We start from the raw sequence: 17,160 nt of genomic DNA on the forward strand, positions 1-17,160 counted from the left end.
TGTCCTGTGCTCTTAAAAAAGATTCCGAAAACAGCTCTGCTGTGTGTCCTTTTGTTCCACTAAATATCTAGAAACCTTGGAAACCTGAGTGGTTAGTAACATTTTCCTCTGTCTCTTCTCAGTGGTCAGGGTTTGGTTGAATAACAGCAGCTTAACTCTGATGGACTCTGATGGTTCCCAACCCCAGGTTTTCCCTTTGTATCTTTGATGGAGATAAAGAAGGGTAGGGTCCAGTTGTACATAGAGACCATTTAGATGCATTTAGTACCAGACAGTACACATCAGCAGATGCTTAGAAAGCTGCGGATGAAACGCGAGTGAGCTAAGTCTAGGAACTTAAGCTGCCTTGAGGAGATTAACCTGGAGACAGGTGGGTGACTTTTCTAGCCCCCTCCACTGAATTAATCACAGCAGAGCTGCCCGAAGGTTTTGAGAAATACTTTGAAAGATTGATTTCACTTTAGAAGTCCATCTAGGCATGTTTTGAACAATGTAATTTCAATTCTTCCTTTCTTCTGGGAGGTATATGGAGACAGAAAAGAAGCCCATGTCTGGGGCTCTGCCCTGTGGTGCTACATTCAAAAAAAGTCCTTTTTCTGCTAGCTTAAGTTGCCATGAATGTTGTCAGTGATATGGTTTAGTTGAATATAGATGCTTTAGAGGGGCCTTACAACATCGTACATATTTAATAATTAACCAAGACCTACGAGCACAACTGGGTAGTCATCACAGCTGGAGAGGGACCTGTGATCTGTAGTGTTTGTTGACCACTGAGTATTAGAAAAGTCATGTTTGACATGGAACCATCTAAGCTTCACTTCGCAGGAGCCTGCCATCCATGCCATCCTGTTTCGCCAGTAGTGTGAATTTAATGTTTTCCCTATTCACCAGGTGTTTGAGTTCCCTGCTAGTTCAAATGCTGGATTTTGGAAGTCCCTTCTCAATAGACATTTGGTACTGGGGTGAAGTTCTTGAAAATGCTTTTCATACTACTGCAATGAATGGTTTGCCATATGCTTCGTTGCCACTAGAAAATGATCCAAGTCATGTGACTCTTTTATTTTTGATATAGTTTTAAAATTAGAGAAGGGGAAGGTGGTGGAGGTATAATTGGGGGGGGTTGGATGGAGGAAAGAAAGTGGCTTGTTGTAACTTGCTTAATGTGGAATTGGTAGAATATTGTGCATCTTTGATATAAATCTATGAGTTTTAGTAATCAAAGTGCTGGATTTTCTGTTACATAGTTATGGGCAAACTCTGCCATGAGGATAATGTTTCTAAGGGTCCCGGTATTTCATTACTGCTATTTGGATGAATTAGGCATTAATCCAGTTATTTGGATTGTATCACCAGCGTTTCCTATGTTTGCTTTAGGAAATGTACACTCACTGACTATATTTTCCAAATCATATCTATAGGACATTTTTTTAATCCCAACAACCCCAGCGTGCATAGTATGTATATCTCATCACATTCTTAGGAAGGCTATGTATATATGGAAACTGTAGGCTACACCAGAAAAGAGAATATATTTTCTTAAATACACTGCCATATGTGGGATTTTTCTGGCCATCATATTTCAGAAGAAGTCAGTCATCAGATATGTCTTTTTCCTGCCCTTCTGTCTCCTTGCCTACGCAGTCTGTCCATTCTCCGAGTTAAAAGAAGACGCAGTCTGGTCCCTTTCTCAGACATGGATAATTCTGAGTAGATCTAGTGTGGTTTTGACCTACTATGTGGTATGACTCTGAGGTGACAATCTTCTTCCCTGAAGTCACATTCCTTTGGAGGATGTCTCCTCCCACAGGAGACTGAACTGTAATGTTTCTATTAATTAGTGATTTCCTATCTCCAGCCTGTCCTCAGGGAGAGTTCTTGGGTTCTAGAGCCAATACCTTCTGGACCCCACCGTTTATAAAATACTGTTGACAGCCAGGGTCTAAATAGGAACTCCATTCTCTGAGTTTCTGAAAAAGGAAGTTGTGCCTATCTGGTGTCATGTGGGCATCCCATAGCAATCCTTGATGTAGAGACAATTCTTGAGAAGGATCTAACAGATTTCCCTTTAAAACTGGCATTGAATGTTGTGCTATCGTGGTAGCATTTATTAGGCTTAGACCTAGAGACTGACTCTGAGATTAATCTCAGTGAGACTGTAGGTAGGCAATGTTTATGCCTAAGAACTTATTTCTCTTGCACAAAATCAAATCAAATCAAATCGATGAGCAAGCTCCGACTCCCGTCAATAAAACGTTTAAATCTAATTAGGATTTAGATGACAGAGGCGCTTTGTGACAAATCTCCGTCTTTCCACCACTTCAGATAACTTCTGAAACAAAAAAAGAAATTATTCTTAAACAGGCCTGACTCTGGCAATCTTATATTATGCATAAGAGTAGACCTTGCGGTCAAATCATAAGGTATTTTATCTCATGACTTTCAAATTCATACTTCCTAAAATAAGAGAAATTGAAAGAACAAAGGGAAAATTTTGACCCCTTGGATTGAGGAGCCGCAACAGAGGGCAAAGCTGGCATTTCCTTTTAAATGGATATTTCGGCTTCTATGGCCATCACAGTGCTGTGACCTTCTGAGAGCAGCACGCCAGTTGGGTGACTCACTCCGAATGCAGAATCAGTTCTGGAAACTGCATATGTATTTCAGTTCCCCGCCCCAATTGATGCGACTTTGCATTCTCTTTTGGATCAGCAGCAAGGAGAGGGAACCATGGAGATTTTAACTGAACTGTAAGGGATAGGATAGCTTTTTGTGTCCCGGGTCTTTTATCTTTAGAAATACGGATCATTTTAAACGGCAAAGCACCAGGTAATTTCTTCCCAGTGCTTCCTTCATTACAGACACTCTGCACGCATTTCTCATATTGCACAGGTTGTATGAAGTTTGATGGTCTTCTGGGTAACTGGCTTTGAGTAACTCACGACTCCCTTCACGTGCTTCACAAGATCAGGTGAACACTCCTTTCCACCACGTTTACTGAACAGTATGCTGTGCTACATACATGCAATTACTTCCGTGTTTGAGAATTTGCCAAACTTGAGTAAAGATGACATTAGTTACCAGAGGTATTTTCTCCTTACCTTTAATTAAAATGTCTTCAACTACACTAATACATATTCTGTATTGTTTTCTTGAGTAAGATTGATATATATATATATATATGTATGTGTGTGTGATATATATATGTATGTGTGATATATATATATATATGTATGTATGTATATATATCAAGCGGCTTCTTGATGATTTTGTTACATTTGCCCTAAGACTCAAGAGGAAAGACCAGACAGAAAGTCTCTGTTAGCTAAGCCTCCTCATGCCTGAAACTTCAGAGAAGTTAGCAGCAAAACCAATGTGAGAGGCTTGGGCTAACACTGACTAAACCAATGTATGTAAGTGACCAGCCACAAAGCCTCTGGATTCATATAGAGAGATTCCTTTAAGTTTTTCTTCCCACTTCCCACCCCCTCCATTAATATTTTTTGGTTTTACTCACCCAGGTAAAGCTCTATAGTGAGTACCTGTCTCTTGGAGATGTTTTGTCCCCCACAGTTTTTATATTCCTCCTTAAGGTAATGTTGCTTGTCTGGCCGTATATTGAACGAATACCTCTTAAGTGTTTCTATGCACCATGCATTTCCTTGGTGCTAGGACAATTGTGAAAACATGCAGGAGTAATTGTTATATAACTTACATCCTGGAGGGGAGTGCATTTGGTTAAAAAACAAACTGCAGGAATTACAACAAAGTCATTGAAGACAGCTCCCACCTGCCTTTGCTCATGTTTCTAGAATGCTATGAAGAGGGAAATGGGATGGAATTACACTGTGTGACATGATATTTCAGTAATATAAAATGGTATAGAATAAACATTTTTGCTGGGCAGTGGTGGCACACACTTTTAATCCCAACACTTGGGAGTCAGAGGCAGAGGCAGGCTGATCTACAAGAGCTAGCTCCAGGACAGACAGGCTTCATAGCCACAGAGAAACCCTGTCTTGAAAACAAAAAACAAACAAACAAACAAAAAACCAAACCAAACCAAACAAAACAAAGCAATAAACCTTTTCTTATAAAAATTATTTTAGACTGATTCTCTCAATGATCCATCAGTTTCTTATATCGTTCATTGTACTTTTGAAGTCTTAAGCATGAAGCATAAGTTGTGAGGTACTTAAAGCTACAAACCCACCTTCCCCAAGGTGCTTCCCTTCTTCCTTTGTTCCTGTGCTTGGGATTGAACAAGGGACTCAAACATGCTAAACAAGTACTCCAGCTCAAAGCTGAATCCTCAACTTCTGCATTGTAACTGATCCTTTATAAAAGAAAGGCAACCTATATATTAGAAGTTTTATTACTTTTTTATTAAAATAAAAAGATTTTATTACAACAGTTCTAGGGATAAATAACACGATGACCCTTTAAAATTAAATACTGGAGAAGCTGAAACTATGATAAGTTTTTCACTGAATGGAAAGTCACATTTAATAAATGTAAGCATTGTGGAGTGGATGGACTCAATTGCACTTATATTTTTAGTCATTACTTCCACTGAGATCCAAAACATGTTCATTATAATGTCAAAAGATAGTGACATAAGATTTAAAAAATAAGATGCATATTAAAGAAATTATATGTAGAAAAAAGATTATTATTCATGTTTCAATGATATATATATATGTGTGTATATATATATATCACTGTACTACATAAATGTGTACAATTATGCTTCATTTAAGATAGCAAAATTGAAAAGATTCCAACCTCTGGAGATGGGTTTGTATTTAACTCCATGCTTCACTTATGGGGAATGTAACATCAGCACTATAATAGTAAAATAAACTAAACCAAAAGAACTCTCTAAACAGCCTCACGTCCCAGGTTGTCTGCTTGAATTGCATATGGAGGACAAAATACGCTCAAGTAAAGTGTTTCGCCGTGGTTTCAAACTGAGCACAGAGACATAAAGGCAATCAATATGAATATGTTATATTAGTTTAAAAATAGTTTTAAAAAATTAAGTAAAATTTTCTTCTCCAAGATCCTTCCAGTGGGTAAGACAGAGCAAAGCGTGGTGTCTTGATTTCTCCTCCAAGTGGGCACAGCGTCTGTGCCCCAGAGAGGAAATGGCTCTCTCCTGGCTCTCATCTGTCCCGTGAGTGGTCAGGAAACAGCGTGTGGGGTGGGTTTGCTTCATGAAGGATCTTTTCACTGGGGAAAGAATTCCTGGAAAAAGAACTAAATATGCATTTGTCCTACTCGTCTGTTAACTTTTATAGGATCTATGATGTCTGGGAATCACTATGATAGACTCAGATCACTTAAGACATATTTTGGGACAATTTATGAGGAAATGTGTGATCTGGACATGAAAGACCAGAAGAAAAAAAAAAAACGGAAGGGATCATGTGGACCAGTTCAGACAGAGAGATATTTAATTGCCTGTCAGTTTGTTTGAGGAATCAAAATCTATGGCGTTCAATCTGAAATAGAAATAAAGATGAAACAAAATAGAGATGTTGAGTGGATCACAGCTCTCCATTTAAGCAGTTATTGATCATTTTTTCCCTTTGAGGAAATCATCTTATTTAGCCCTGAGTGTGTGATACAATTGAATAATAACAAGTGACTGAAAATGTGTCCAAGATGTGAGAACGTCCAAAAATCTGATTTGAAGCCATTTGAAGTATGATGGCGTGTGCCTATAAACCCTGATCTTGAGAAGTGGGGACAGGAGGACTTTGCAGATTTGGGGGTCATACTTGGATAGATGATGAATTCTAGGTGAGCTCATGCTATGCAAGGAGAATATCACAAAGGAAAAATGAATAATTAGGAACTCCCCATGATCTGGTGAAGTATGAGAAGGTCCACATAGACTGAGGGATGTTTTAGTCTGACAAACTTTTAGGAGTTTATGTTCTGATAAAGCAGCCAGTCTATAATGCTTCCTTTGGTCCCGTGCGCTTTCTTTTAAACCTAGTGGTTTCATATTTCGCTAACAAGTAAATATATGATTTACCCCTTACACATATAATTATCTCAACATGATATTTCTGTCATCACCATTCTATATTATATAGCATAAAGTAAATTTTCTCTCCTCTCTCTCTCTTTTTAAAAATTGTAAAATTTAGAAAAATGGGTAAACTTTTTCAAATGGAAAGCTAAAGAAAATAAATTTGGATTATATAATCAAAACCATTTGTCAACCCCTTTCATCTGCTAAAGCTCCATTAATTACTTTTAATGATAAAATAAATGAAATTAATGCAGAAATAAATGGCTTAACTTATGCTGAATTCATAGCAATACCTAATGGTTGGTTTATTTTTTAAATTGTTGTTTTTTGTTTGGTTTCTTGCTGTGGCAACTGAGCCGGGGGTACTGGGGTCACACACAGGCTAGGCAAACACATTCCCACTGAGCTGCATCTTCAGCCCTAAGCATTTCCACTGGTAATGTAGTGCGATATTTTCTCAATGATGCTGGCTTAGAAGGAAACCAGAACCTTTAAAAAGAGGATCTGAGGTGCATGCACGTTTGACTTGGTTCTGCCAGATCCGTTCTGTATTCCGTGACTCCTCTTTAACCTGGCTTTACTTTCTAGCACTGCCTTCCTTCCTTGAAGTGGTTGGTGAGTGGCGGCAGCAGATTTTTTTTTTTTATCCCTCTCCATTAAGGTATATTACTACCACTCTGAGTCTGGCACCATGGCTACTTAACAACTAAGGAACATGATAATAGCTTGTACAACTCCCACAGCAAGAGTGATCGGTTGAGGGCTGGACCAGCACCCACATGGCAGCTCACAACTGTCTGAAAATTCAGTTCCAGGAGATCTGACACCGTCATACCAATGCACATAAAATAAAGATAAATAAATCATAATTTAAAAAAAAAAGAGTGATCGGTTGAGCTTCCTGTCTCTGGGGATAGACAGCTCTCACCAACAGCTAACTTGCTAGGAGAAACTCAAGCCATGTGGAGAAGCCCTGGGCTGGTATGCATTTTGACATCCCATGGTGTTCCCAGCTGATGTCTGGTTTCACCTGTGAGCCATGAGCCACCTTGAATGCTTCAGCCTCATTGTGCCTTGAGCTGACTACAGCCCCAGTTGAGGTCAAATAGAGCAGAGAGGCACCCAGCTGAAATCAGTCTACCTGCAGCCTCGGGGTGGTGGTTGTAAAGCTGTTTCAAGACAGTTGGTTCCAGAGCAGCAGGTAATTGAAATACCTTCTCCAGAAGAGTCCTGGAACTGAGGCCCTGGGAGAAGGGACGAATCCCATTTCAACTGTGAAGAGATAATCTTTGAATTGCTATGTCTAATCCTTATCACTAGTCTTTGAAAGTCACATGGCCAAACTTAAGACTTTCATTTTAGAAACTGGGTACCTTTAAGCTTTCTTACATTAAAGTTTATTTTATTTATTGGTTGCATATTCTAGTTTCCTTTTTCTCTCATTGAATGGAGACAGAAAATACATAATCGGTATTATATTTTTAAAAGAGTATTTCTTTTCATTAGTAAGAGCATGAGTCTGGCTTCAAAATCTCAGTCCTATCATTTAATAGCCAGTGCCTGGCTAAATTTCCTGAGTTACCTGTCTCTTTAGTTTGAAGGTAAATGGACTTTAAAGGGTGAGAGAACCTCAGACATAATGTGTATTAGATCTTGAGAGTTCCTAGCACATAGGTGGAGCTCAATAAGTGCAGCTTTTATTGTTATGAAGGAGGTGGTAATTACAGGGTTTTAAAAAGCAGTAAGATTTTGTCTCATTTCATGTTTCTGAGAGCACATGGGAATGGGTGTTCCTGGGTTTCATTAAGGTGGCATTTACAGGGTTAACAATGGTATGCCCTTGAAGCTCCTCCTATAAACTCATAGGTTGCATCCTAAGAAAGCTCCAGTCATTGCCCCGTGTTTTGCTGGCTTCCTCACACTTTTATTGCTGTGGAGGATTTGATAGAGGGATAAAGGCTTCTCCTGGTCCTCAGGGCAGAAGTCATGGAGAATTCCTTTTTTTCTGTATGTCTATCCTCCCTTTTCCAATTCCATCCACTTTCTAATTTAATGGGAAAGAAAGCCGTTTTATAGGAAGCTGGATTTCTGCAAGCTAATCTTAGGAGCAAGGAGCCCCAAAGTTCACAAAATGTTCACCCATGGAGGAAACGTACATCCGAAAGTCTGAGTTGTGCAATCCAACCCAAAGGGTGCAATCCAACCCCAGGAGTCGGCCTCTGATGTTTTGTCCTACCCTGTGGGTAACGCGATCCTTTTCTTTGTAACTGACAGGAGTTTTTAATAGCTCAACCAGAAAATTGGTCAGCCCCCTTTGCTGTGATTAAGGTTAATACGACAACCAGAGAATGAGCTAGCAGTCTTTTCGGTGACTGTGGTAATTGCCACTGGTGCCAGCCATAGGACCCCTTTACAGAGCTGGGGGTCATGTTTTTGCTGTTCCCCCAACACCTGCCAGGCTTGAAGCTACCTGATCCCTTCCAATCTCTGAAGTTTAAATGACCTTGGCTATGGATAAGCTCCAGTTCAGTACTTGAAGGTAAGGTTTGGAAACACCAAGTATAATTGGAGAGGGTAAGCACGGAAGGAACTTGTGTTAGGATACTTATGTGAATATCAGTACTTAAAACCTCAAGTTGTAAGCGCTTTAGGGGTTTCTTGCACTCTAAAATGTCACGTCCATCCCTAGAATCTTTCTTAAGAAAACTCTCGTTTCTTTAAAATCAAGTTGATGGAGGCAGAAAAGAACCCTATGAACCACTGCAGAATATTGGCCACTGGTTGTGCGGAGGTGAACGCACGCTGACTCATTTTGCCTGTGAGCTTGTCATAATCCTGGTTCCCATTATGCAAATCGGGTCAGGCTTTTGTTGTTGTTAGTGATGGGACTGAAAACACAGTTTAAGGTACTAATATCCTTTGAATCATTCATAATCATTGAGTAATTTCATCTAAAAGGAAATGATAATATTCTTACCTTCTGGCTATTTGAAAAGACGCGTGTGTGTTTCAACGCAGTAGAGTTGTGCTGTACAAAATTGTGTGTTTAGTGAGGATTTTCCTAAGACTTGAGCATCATCTTCCACTGCCCTGGGACTGTGTGTGATGGTGCTGTAAGATAGATTTAGAGAGACTTTTGAAGACTCCTATTGACATAGGTAAATAGAACGGTGCCTTGGAAACCATTTGGATGTCCAGGCTTACTGAAGTGTGGCTTGAAGGATCAGATGCACAGAACGTGTAATGACATGTTACAGAATGTCCCCTGGAGCCTGTGCTCTCTCTGAGTGTCTTCCATTTCGTCCAGTCCTTCAAGGACTGTTCCAAAAGAAAAACAAAACAGAAATCAGCTTGGAAGTTGTTTGTAAATTAAAACTACTGCAACCCAGTCCACAAGGCATGCTCTTGTAGAAAATCTCTAATACTTGCAGTGCGATTATAGCCGAGGACATGTGGTGTACATTACAGTGTCCAGGGAATTCAAGCCTCCTCTGCAGCGAGGAGACAACATGAAAGTCTAATTTGAAAATGAAGTGGTAGCCCTTACTCTTCTTGCAGCCTAGTGTTTCTCTTACATTGACATTATTCTGGTCTGCTCTGGATGGGACTAGGGAATTGCAAATAGAAAGAACAGAGAGACAGAGAGATCCAGGCTTTTTCCCTTCCCCTACCCCACCCCCACACCCCACTCTGCCCCAGCAGGCACTCAGCATACTGCAAAGTCTTAAGCCTCTAGGAAGGGTGTGAAGGCAGAGCTGTCCATGGTTAGAAAACAGTATTCTAACTGCTGGTCGGAAATCAGGTAATAAGAGTCCTGTTAGTGAACAAAACTTATTAGAGGGCTGGCTAGGGAAGGAATGCTGTCTCTCAGCAGCGGGCAGGAAGAAATTGCTGCTGAAAAGCTTTCCTCCCTGGGGAGGAGTCAGATAGCAGACTTTGCCAAGCCTCAGGTCTAACCCAGAAGGTCCCACCTCCACCCCCTACTCCCACCCTCACCCACTCCATCTCAGCATTGTTAGATTGCTAGCATCGATCCCTGGCTTTTTCTGACCCCATAGTAGGTGAAGGAAAGAGAGCCAGCAAGATCGAAAGCAAGCAAGGTGGAGCTTGGGGTGGGAAACTGGGGCCAGCTTTAGTAGGGGGAAATAGAAAGAAAAGGGGTGGAGGCCAGGGAGACCCAGTTTGACTGCTGCCTGGCTGCTTCTCTTTGCCCTGATGGCCTTTATTCCTTCTAATTGGATAAAATAGGAAGTCACTGGCAGCCCTGTGTTGCTGGGTGTACTGTACTCATTACAGACCAGCCCAGCCAGCAGTAGAGTGGGGACAGAGAGAGAGAGAGAGAGAGAGAGAGAGAGAGAGAGAGAGAGAGAGAGAGAGAGAGAGGAGAGAGAGGAGAGAGAGGCGAGAGAGAGAGAGAGAGAAGTGTGAAAATATATATTTAAGATGAAGAAGGGCGAAAAAAAAGAAGCCATGAAGAAGGAAGACTGCAGAGGAAGAAAGTGACTGAGCGCAAGAAGGACAAAGAGGAGTGGTTGGGGGTGGGGGTGGAGGCAGGGCGGGGATGGGAGTTACCGCCCCTCCTGGCTCCGGCTGCCCTCGCAGCCCCGTGCAATGGTACTGTTTGCAGTGATGCTCAGAGGGCAGGCACCTGCTGCTCTGTAATGATTCAGCCTCTTTCAGCCACTGCGTTCACACGACAGGATGCTGTTGCTACTGTCGCTGCTGCCTCTCCTGCCGCCGCCGCTGCTGCTGCCGCCGCCGCCTCTGGTCTTGCTTTTGCTTTTACTTCTTCTGCATGACAGTTGTTTTCTTCCTCTAAGCAGACACCAGCTTCAGACGCTTGAGGTGAGAAACATGCCTTTCAGTTTGGGATACTGGTTTACTTAACGAGCCAGGCATCGGCTCACTTCCTATTTTGGTCCCCCGCTTTCTTGACCAACCGGGATGGTTTGGAGAAGCCTTTGAAAGAACTGGAAAAGTGTCCCAGAAACAAGCTCAAGATATTTCGGTACACTTCTATTTCGTAGTTGCTAGAAGCCCTTTCTTCTTTTTCTCCTTTTCCTTGGTTCCTCCTTGAGCTCTCTTACTTTTGATAATGGCCTTGGACTTGGATGCCTTATCGATCTCCCCCTCCAAGATGCTGTATCATTTGGTTGGGGGGAGCTCTGCATGGTAACGCACTGTGAGACAGGCCAGGCCTTCTGGAGGTGAGCCGATGGAGATTTATTCCCCAGACATGTCTGAGGTAGCTGGCGGGAGGTCCTCCAGCCCCTCCACTCAGCTGAGTGCAGACCCATCTCTCGATGGGCTTCCGGCCGCGGAGCACATGCCAGACACCCATACTGAAGACGGGAGAAGCCCTGGACTCCTGGGCCTGGCAGTGCCCTGCTGTGTGTGTCTGGAAGCTGAGCGCCTGAGAGGGTGCCTCAACTCAGAGAAGATCTGCATTGTCCCCATTCTGGCTTGCCTGGTCAGCCTCTGCCTCTGCATTGCTGGCCTAAAGTGGGTATTTGTGGACAAGATATTTGAATACGACTCTCCTACTCACCTTGACCCTGGGGGGTTAGGCCAGGACCCTGTTATTTCTCTGGATCCAACTGCTGCCTCAGCTGTGTTGGTGTCATCTGAGGCATACACTTCACCTGTCTCTAGGGCTCTGTCTGAACCTGAGGTTCATGTTACAGTGCAAGTTGACAATGTTGCTGTGGCCTCTGAACCTTCAGCAGGACCAACCCGGAAGAACCATCTGCCTGCTTTTCCTCCCTTACTGTCTACCGTGCCACCCTTCCCTTCTCCAGCTCGGACCCCTGAGGTGAGAACACCCAAGTCAGCCACTCAGCCACAAGCAACAGAAACTAATCTCCAAACTGCTCCTAAACTTTGTAAGTAGAGAGATGATGATGATGATGATGATGATGATGATGATGATGATGGTGATGGTGATGGTGGTGGTGGTGGTGGATAACAGAGAGGGTGGGCAGGAGTTTCTGAAGGGCCAGCTATTTCATTTGCTCTTTCATTTTGACTGGAAGGTTTTGTTTGATGAATCATGTGATGGGGTAAGGTGGGGGGGGGACACACAACCATGTAGACCCTTAGGATGAATCAGGTTTTTGTTTTTTTTTTTAACAGCAGCTTTGTGTAGCAAGTTTAAGTCTGAGGTTGTTTGTCAATCAAAAACTGCAAGCATCTTTAGTCATGCTTTGGATTTAAGCTAAATTCAATTTATTTGTAACAGTTTTAGAAGTGAATGCCTGACTGTCCTTCATATTTTAGTAGACATGTAACTTCAGTATGCTGATAGTATTATTTGATGCCCCCTCCCCCCCTTATAGAGTTCCTTTTGCCCCTCTTCCGTTCTGTCTCCCTGGAGTCCCAAGCTGCCTGTCATCTGTCCTCAGGTCTTCCTCCTGACCCTTCCTCACATCTCTGTACTTTTGAAATTTCATTGTTTGATCCCGATGCGGCAGCAAGTCTTCGGACAACCTGCTCCCTCCCCTGTCCTCAGACCCTGGCTGTGCTGCACGGGTCATCCTTTCGGTTTCTGAGTACTTGGCAAGGTAGTTTTATTTTGTTCAAGACAGACTGCAATTCTCCACAAAGGGATTTTCCTCAACTAGTCCTGTCTTCTGTAATCAAATATTTAAATAGATTCCTGGCCAGTCATTAAAAACTGCAGGGACCATTAGTAAGGGTGCATCTTGTTTTAATTTTTCTTTCTTTCTTTTTTTACTTTTAAGACATGTCATGTAACCCATCGTGTTGCCACAGCCTGGTTTAATAACCTGTGTCTGAAGAGACTCTAAGCTAATAAAACAATATAGAATGAAACCCTGGTGTGTGCAGAGGTCATTGCCTTAGCTTTATGACAGAAAGTTGACAGCTCTGTAGCCAGGACTGGTCAAGTTGTTCCAAATGTCAGCCCAGGGCTTTTTTGGGGTTGCAACATTTAAAGAAATGTTTTCGGTGTCTCCTGTTTCTTCTGTCTTCCACCACCCTTTATCTTTTGCCCTTGGTGAGTTAGTAGAAGGAAGGGAAGAGGTGAGAGCGTTTGATTCCCAATGACACATGGAAAACCTTTTACTGTTCAAGAACTGCTAAAGTAGAGAATCTGATGAGATGCCCCTTCAGCGTTCCCACTAGACTCTGAGGAAGAGTAAGCGAGACCTCCTTCAGACAATAATGTTAAGAATGAAGTTGTGCCGTGTACGACAGAAATGCAGGAAGAAAAAAAAAACCCTTGATATGTGCTTGTGATTCAAGATCTTTTGACATGTCCCAGCTTCAGTGCAAAGGTTTCCAAAGGATGCTTGCTTCTCCAGGTGCAATTAGGAGAGCCTCCCGTACGCAGCCGCTGCTTTGTGTCTTTAGCAACTCCCCAAAGTGTTGTTAGCGCTCCAGCAGACACCTCTGCCTCTGCTGCCTCTTCCCACCTGGCAAAGTGACCGGGAAATAATACCCAGATGAAATGACAGGCTATAAAAAGCAAGTGCGGATCCTGCAGAGAGAGGCAGAATTCGCCATGCAGACAAGGTTACTGCTTTGTCTTTATGGTTTTCAACTGAGCGCTCCAGTTAAAATGTGCTGGCACAGGTTGAACTGCCCAGAAAAAAAAAAAAAAATGAAGGGAGCTCTTTGAAAAACTCTTTAGCCAAACTAACTTTGCCATCTGGTGAGCAAAGACACAAACAGCATACATCCCTGATCTAGGACCCTATTAGAAAGGACTTGGGAACTTTTGAGAAATTGGCTTTGAAGGGAAATTTTTACTAAGAGCTTTCATAGACTATCAATGCGCCTCTCTCTCTCTCTCTCTCTCTCTCTCTCTCTCTCTCTCTCTCTCTCTCTCTCTCTTTCTCTCTTCCTCCCTCCCTCCCTCTCTCCCTCCTAGTCAGGGCATTGATTTTATGGCATTAACAATAAGTAGGGAAGATTTACTGCTGCCTAAAAGCCTCACGGCTGCAGCTGCTCTCAAATGTGTCAGATGTAGTGTCTGGGAAGCAGTTTTCACTTGAAAAGTTGGGAGCAGGGGTTCAGGTGTACAGTTCATTAAAGCTCTAAACCTGCAGGGTTCTCTACTGTGGAAAAAAAATGTAACTTTTTGGACTAGGCAGCTTAAAGAGCATCCTCAATGTCTTTGAGCCTGGGTCCAGTTGGTCTGGGCATGTTTGTTTGCAGACTTCAAATCAGTCCTTTCGAAAGGCCATAATTGTTAAATCAAGGGAGAAGGCAATGCTTAGCATGGCCCTGTCGTCTTGTAAGCTTCTTCATCTGTGTCAGTGAAGAAAGTTCAGATTAGCTGCAGAAAGAACCGGGCTTTCTTTCATCATGCAGGGTTTGACTTGGGCTGAGGCACCATGGCTTTGGTTTTCAAGTGACATGGCTACCTCTGAACCATGCTTTGCCATGGGTTCCGGACCGTACCGCCCCCATTCCCGATTTCCTCCTGTCTCAGCATGTTCAGCATCTCAAGCTCAGAGCTCTAGCCTTCAAGGTCATCCTCTGTGAAGGGCTAATTGATTCTTCTTTCTCCTGGAGCCTGAGAGAGGGGAAGAGTGACAGACATAGCCCTTAAGTCTGCTCTTAGTCCCAAGCCTAATTGACTGCTGTAAGTTTTTACGTTATAAATACTTGAATTATTCCCTTCTTCAAGGACTGTCGTCAAATCACAACATTATCTTTGGTAGAATAAAAGACAAAACATGGCATTCATTTTTAATTGCCTGTAGGTGTAGTATTTATGTTAGATTTCTAAAAATGAGTATTTTTGATAAGGTAATATAATTTTTCATGTTTTCACTATATTAAGTGCACATCAGATTTTAAGAAATTGAATGTAAAACTGGAATGATGGAATGAAGACGTCTGTGTTTGTATTTTTTATTCTGATGTTTTTCTATCACTGCAATGATTAGGTTATTACTATTAAGCTTGTGATTTTTATAAAGTCACATAATACTTAAAATTGTTGTGTCTCTCTGTTGCTGTAGTATAAACCCCAAAGACTCCTTTGTGCTAGATATATCTCCTATTATATTCCCAGTCTGAACCATTAATTTATTTTCTTTAGCTAAGATTTAAAATTTTTTTTGTCCTCCATTTACATGAAAAGAACTGGCTTTAGGGAAGTTAAAAGCTTCTATTACCAGAAAAGGAGCTGATTGATTATATTTTACCCAGGAACCTGTGGTACCATCTTGAAAGAAATTGTTTGTTGGATGTTGGACCGTCTTTGTAAGCAGACTCTTGCAGACAAGAGTATATTGGTATTTTTTATCTTAGGCCAAATTTGTTTGGCTTTGTCTGAAACCGTCATTGGGCTGCATGAGAAGCTGTTGTTGCCACACTAACAGCTTGAACCCCACCATCTGCAAAAGATTCACATGGTGCATTGACCACCCCAAAGCATCTCTTTCCTTGATTTCAAAGCACCTTCCATTTTTAATCTAAGTGCATCCTTCTCCCCTCTCTGGATGACAGGAAGGTATGTTGGAACAGCACAATTCTAGTAACTTCTCTCCACCTTACCCTCCCATGTTTAAAATGGAAGGCAGTAAGAATTGCAAGAGGCTGACAAATGCCTATGTTTTGAATCCAATGCCTGAAACAAGGATGGTAATCCTTTTATTCTAGTTCCAATTCCCTAACCAGAAGTGTTCAATGACATCTAAAACAGAAGAAAATATAGCATTCTGTACTCCTGATGTTAAGCAAGCTTGTACGTGTGCACATGTATGCATGGACACACACACACACACACACACACACACACATACACACACGTCCATAATCACCACTATTTCCTCCTGTCATCTCATCCCTCTGCTTGTGCCTTAAAGCTGGAGACTAACTCGAGTGTTTTAAGTGGCATTCAACTAGCAATTAAGCAGGTACTTCAACCAGGACCACTTGCCAAGCATGTAGGAGTCACATGACTAAAATTGAATTTTCCTCTCATCTTCCTGTTCTGCTTTTATTGAATTTTCTGTCAGGGTATTCTTCTCCCTCTGCACTGGATCAGCCATACAGTGTTCTGCTTGCTGATGGAAACAGCTTGGGATGCCCAGGGTGAGCTGTTTCCCGAGATGCAGCAGATGGCTGTGTGGCTCACCTCTTACTGGGCATCCCACTTCTGAGATTTCCTCCATATTCCTTTGTGACATACAGATCAATCTTTTTCCTTCCTGCCTTCCCAACTGTGGTTTGAGTATGTCTTATTGTCATGTCTTTGCCATTTGACTTTATACATCAATATCTTGCTGAATTTTAAATATCCCTGCCTGTCTTTTCACATGCCACTTGATTTTATTTTAATACTGAATGGCATTTCTGTACACTACAAGCACACATGCAAAACCCTTGTCTCCAGCTAGTAAAAGACATGCATGTTTCTTTTTAGAACAATCAGCTGAAGCTTTTTCCTCCTTCTTCGTCTCTCCTTTTTTTTCTCCTGTGCCAGATGCAAGCTTTTCCACCGACTCCGCGATGTCATTGCACCTGTCACCATTTATGAATTCTCAGAAAATGATAAAATGATTATGTCCCAAGCCAGGCACCTGAGTTCTTCCTCCACTCCCTTTCCTTTTAACACCACTTCGCTGTCGTATCCCTTCAGAGCAGGAAGGGGGAGATCATACAGATTGAAAAAGAAAACCCTATATATTAAATAAGTTCTCGCTGTCTGGAAGCTCCTGAACACTAAAGCTATGACTCTTGTTCTCTGAGCCTACTGAACGTTCAACTAAGCCCCAGAGTCTACCGCATCTAGTTTTCTGCTCACTTTTTTCGTTGTGTCATCTCACTCTGTCCAGTGTTGCTGGCTTTCTCTTGTGACTTCCTTCAACAAGGGCAGAGTAAGTGCACAGTTTGTACTTGCCACTGCACTTGTCTACACCTCCTGTGTGGCACTGAAAAGCTCATCAGATGGCAGGAGAAGTGACGGCCCTCATGGAGGTTCAGCACTGGTGGAAGAGAAGGAGTCAACTTAGGCTACATCTATACATTTTTAAATATACATATACCATCTCTCTGCCACATTTCCTCTCTTGGCCTCCGTTTAATTCTCATCCTCCATTGAATTTGTCTTTCCTGCCACATGTTCAAACTGAACATGTATCGAA

At 42.1% G+C, this 17,160-nt stretch overlaps 2 protein-coding genes across 12 annotated transcripts in view; both read left to right on the plus strand.

The window, feature by feature from the left end:
* Positions 1-17,160, plus strand: part of Nrg1 (neuregulin 1) — a 199,601-nt gene that overhangs the window by 77,018 nt on the left and 105,423 nt on the right. For 6 of the 11 annotated variants that reach the window (XM_087901183.1, XM_087901182.1, XM_087901184.1 and 3 more), the window contains exon 1: positions 11,069-11,922. The exons of the other annotated variants lie outside the window; for them this stretch is intronic. In XM_087901183.1, the coding sequence (XP_087757309.1) occupies positions 11,256-11,922 (667 nt within the window). In that variant the 5' untranslated portion in view covers positions 11,069-11,255. Of the gene's footprint in view, positions 1-11,068; positions 11,923-17,160 lie in introns of those variants that run through there. 11 annotated transcript variants of the gene reach the window in all.
* Positions 10,649-10,933, plus strand: LOC146890579 (uncharacterized). Its single transcript, XM_085680790.2, has one exon. The coding sequence runs from the start codon at positions 10,742-10,744 to the stop codon at positions 10,925-10,927; it is 186 nt and encodes a 61-aa protein (XP_085536916.1). The 5' UTR covers positions 10,649-10,741; the 3' UTR covers positions 10,928-10,933.

The sequence above is a fragment of the Myodes glareolus genome, chromosome 23 (assembly GCF_982192425.1).
Source record: "Myodes glareolus chromosome 23, mMyoGla1.1, whole genome shotgun sequence".
NCBI lineage: Eukaryota > Metazoa > Chordata > Mammalia > Rodentia > Cricetidae > Myodes > Myodes glareolus.

Excerpts from the sequence above, each read along its gene's own strand:
- LOC146890579 (XM_085680790.2), top strand. The coding sequence starts at position 10,742 with ATGCTGTTGCTACTGTCGCTGCTGCCTCTCCTGCCGCCGCCGCTGCTG.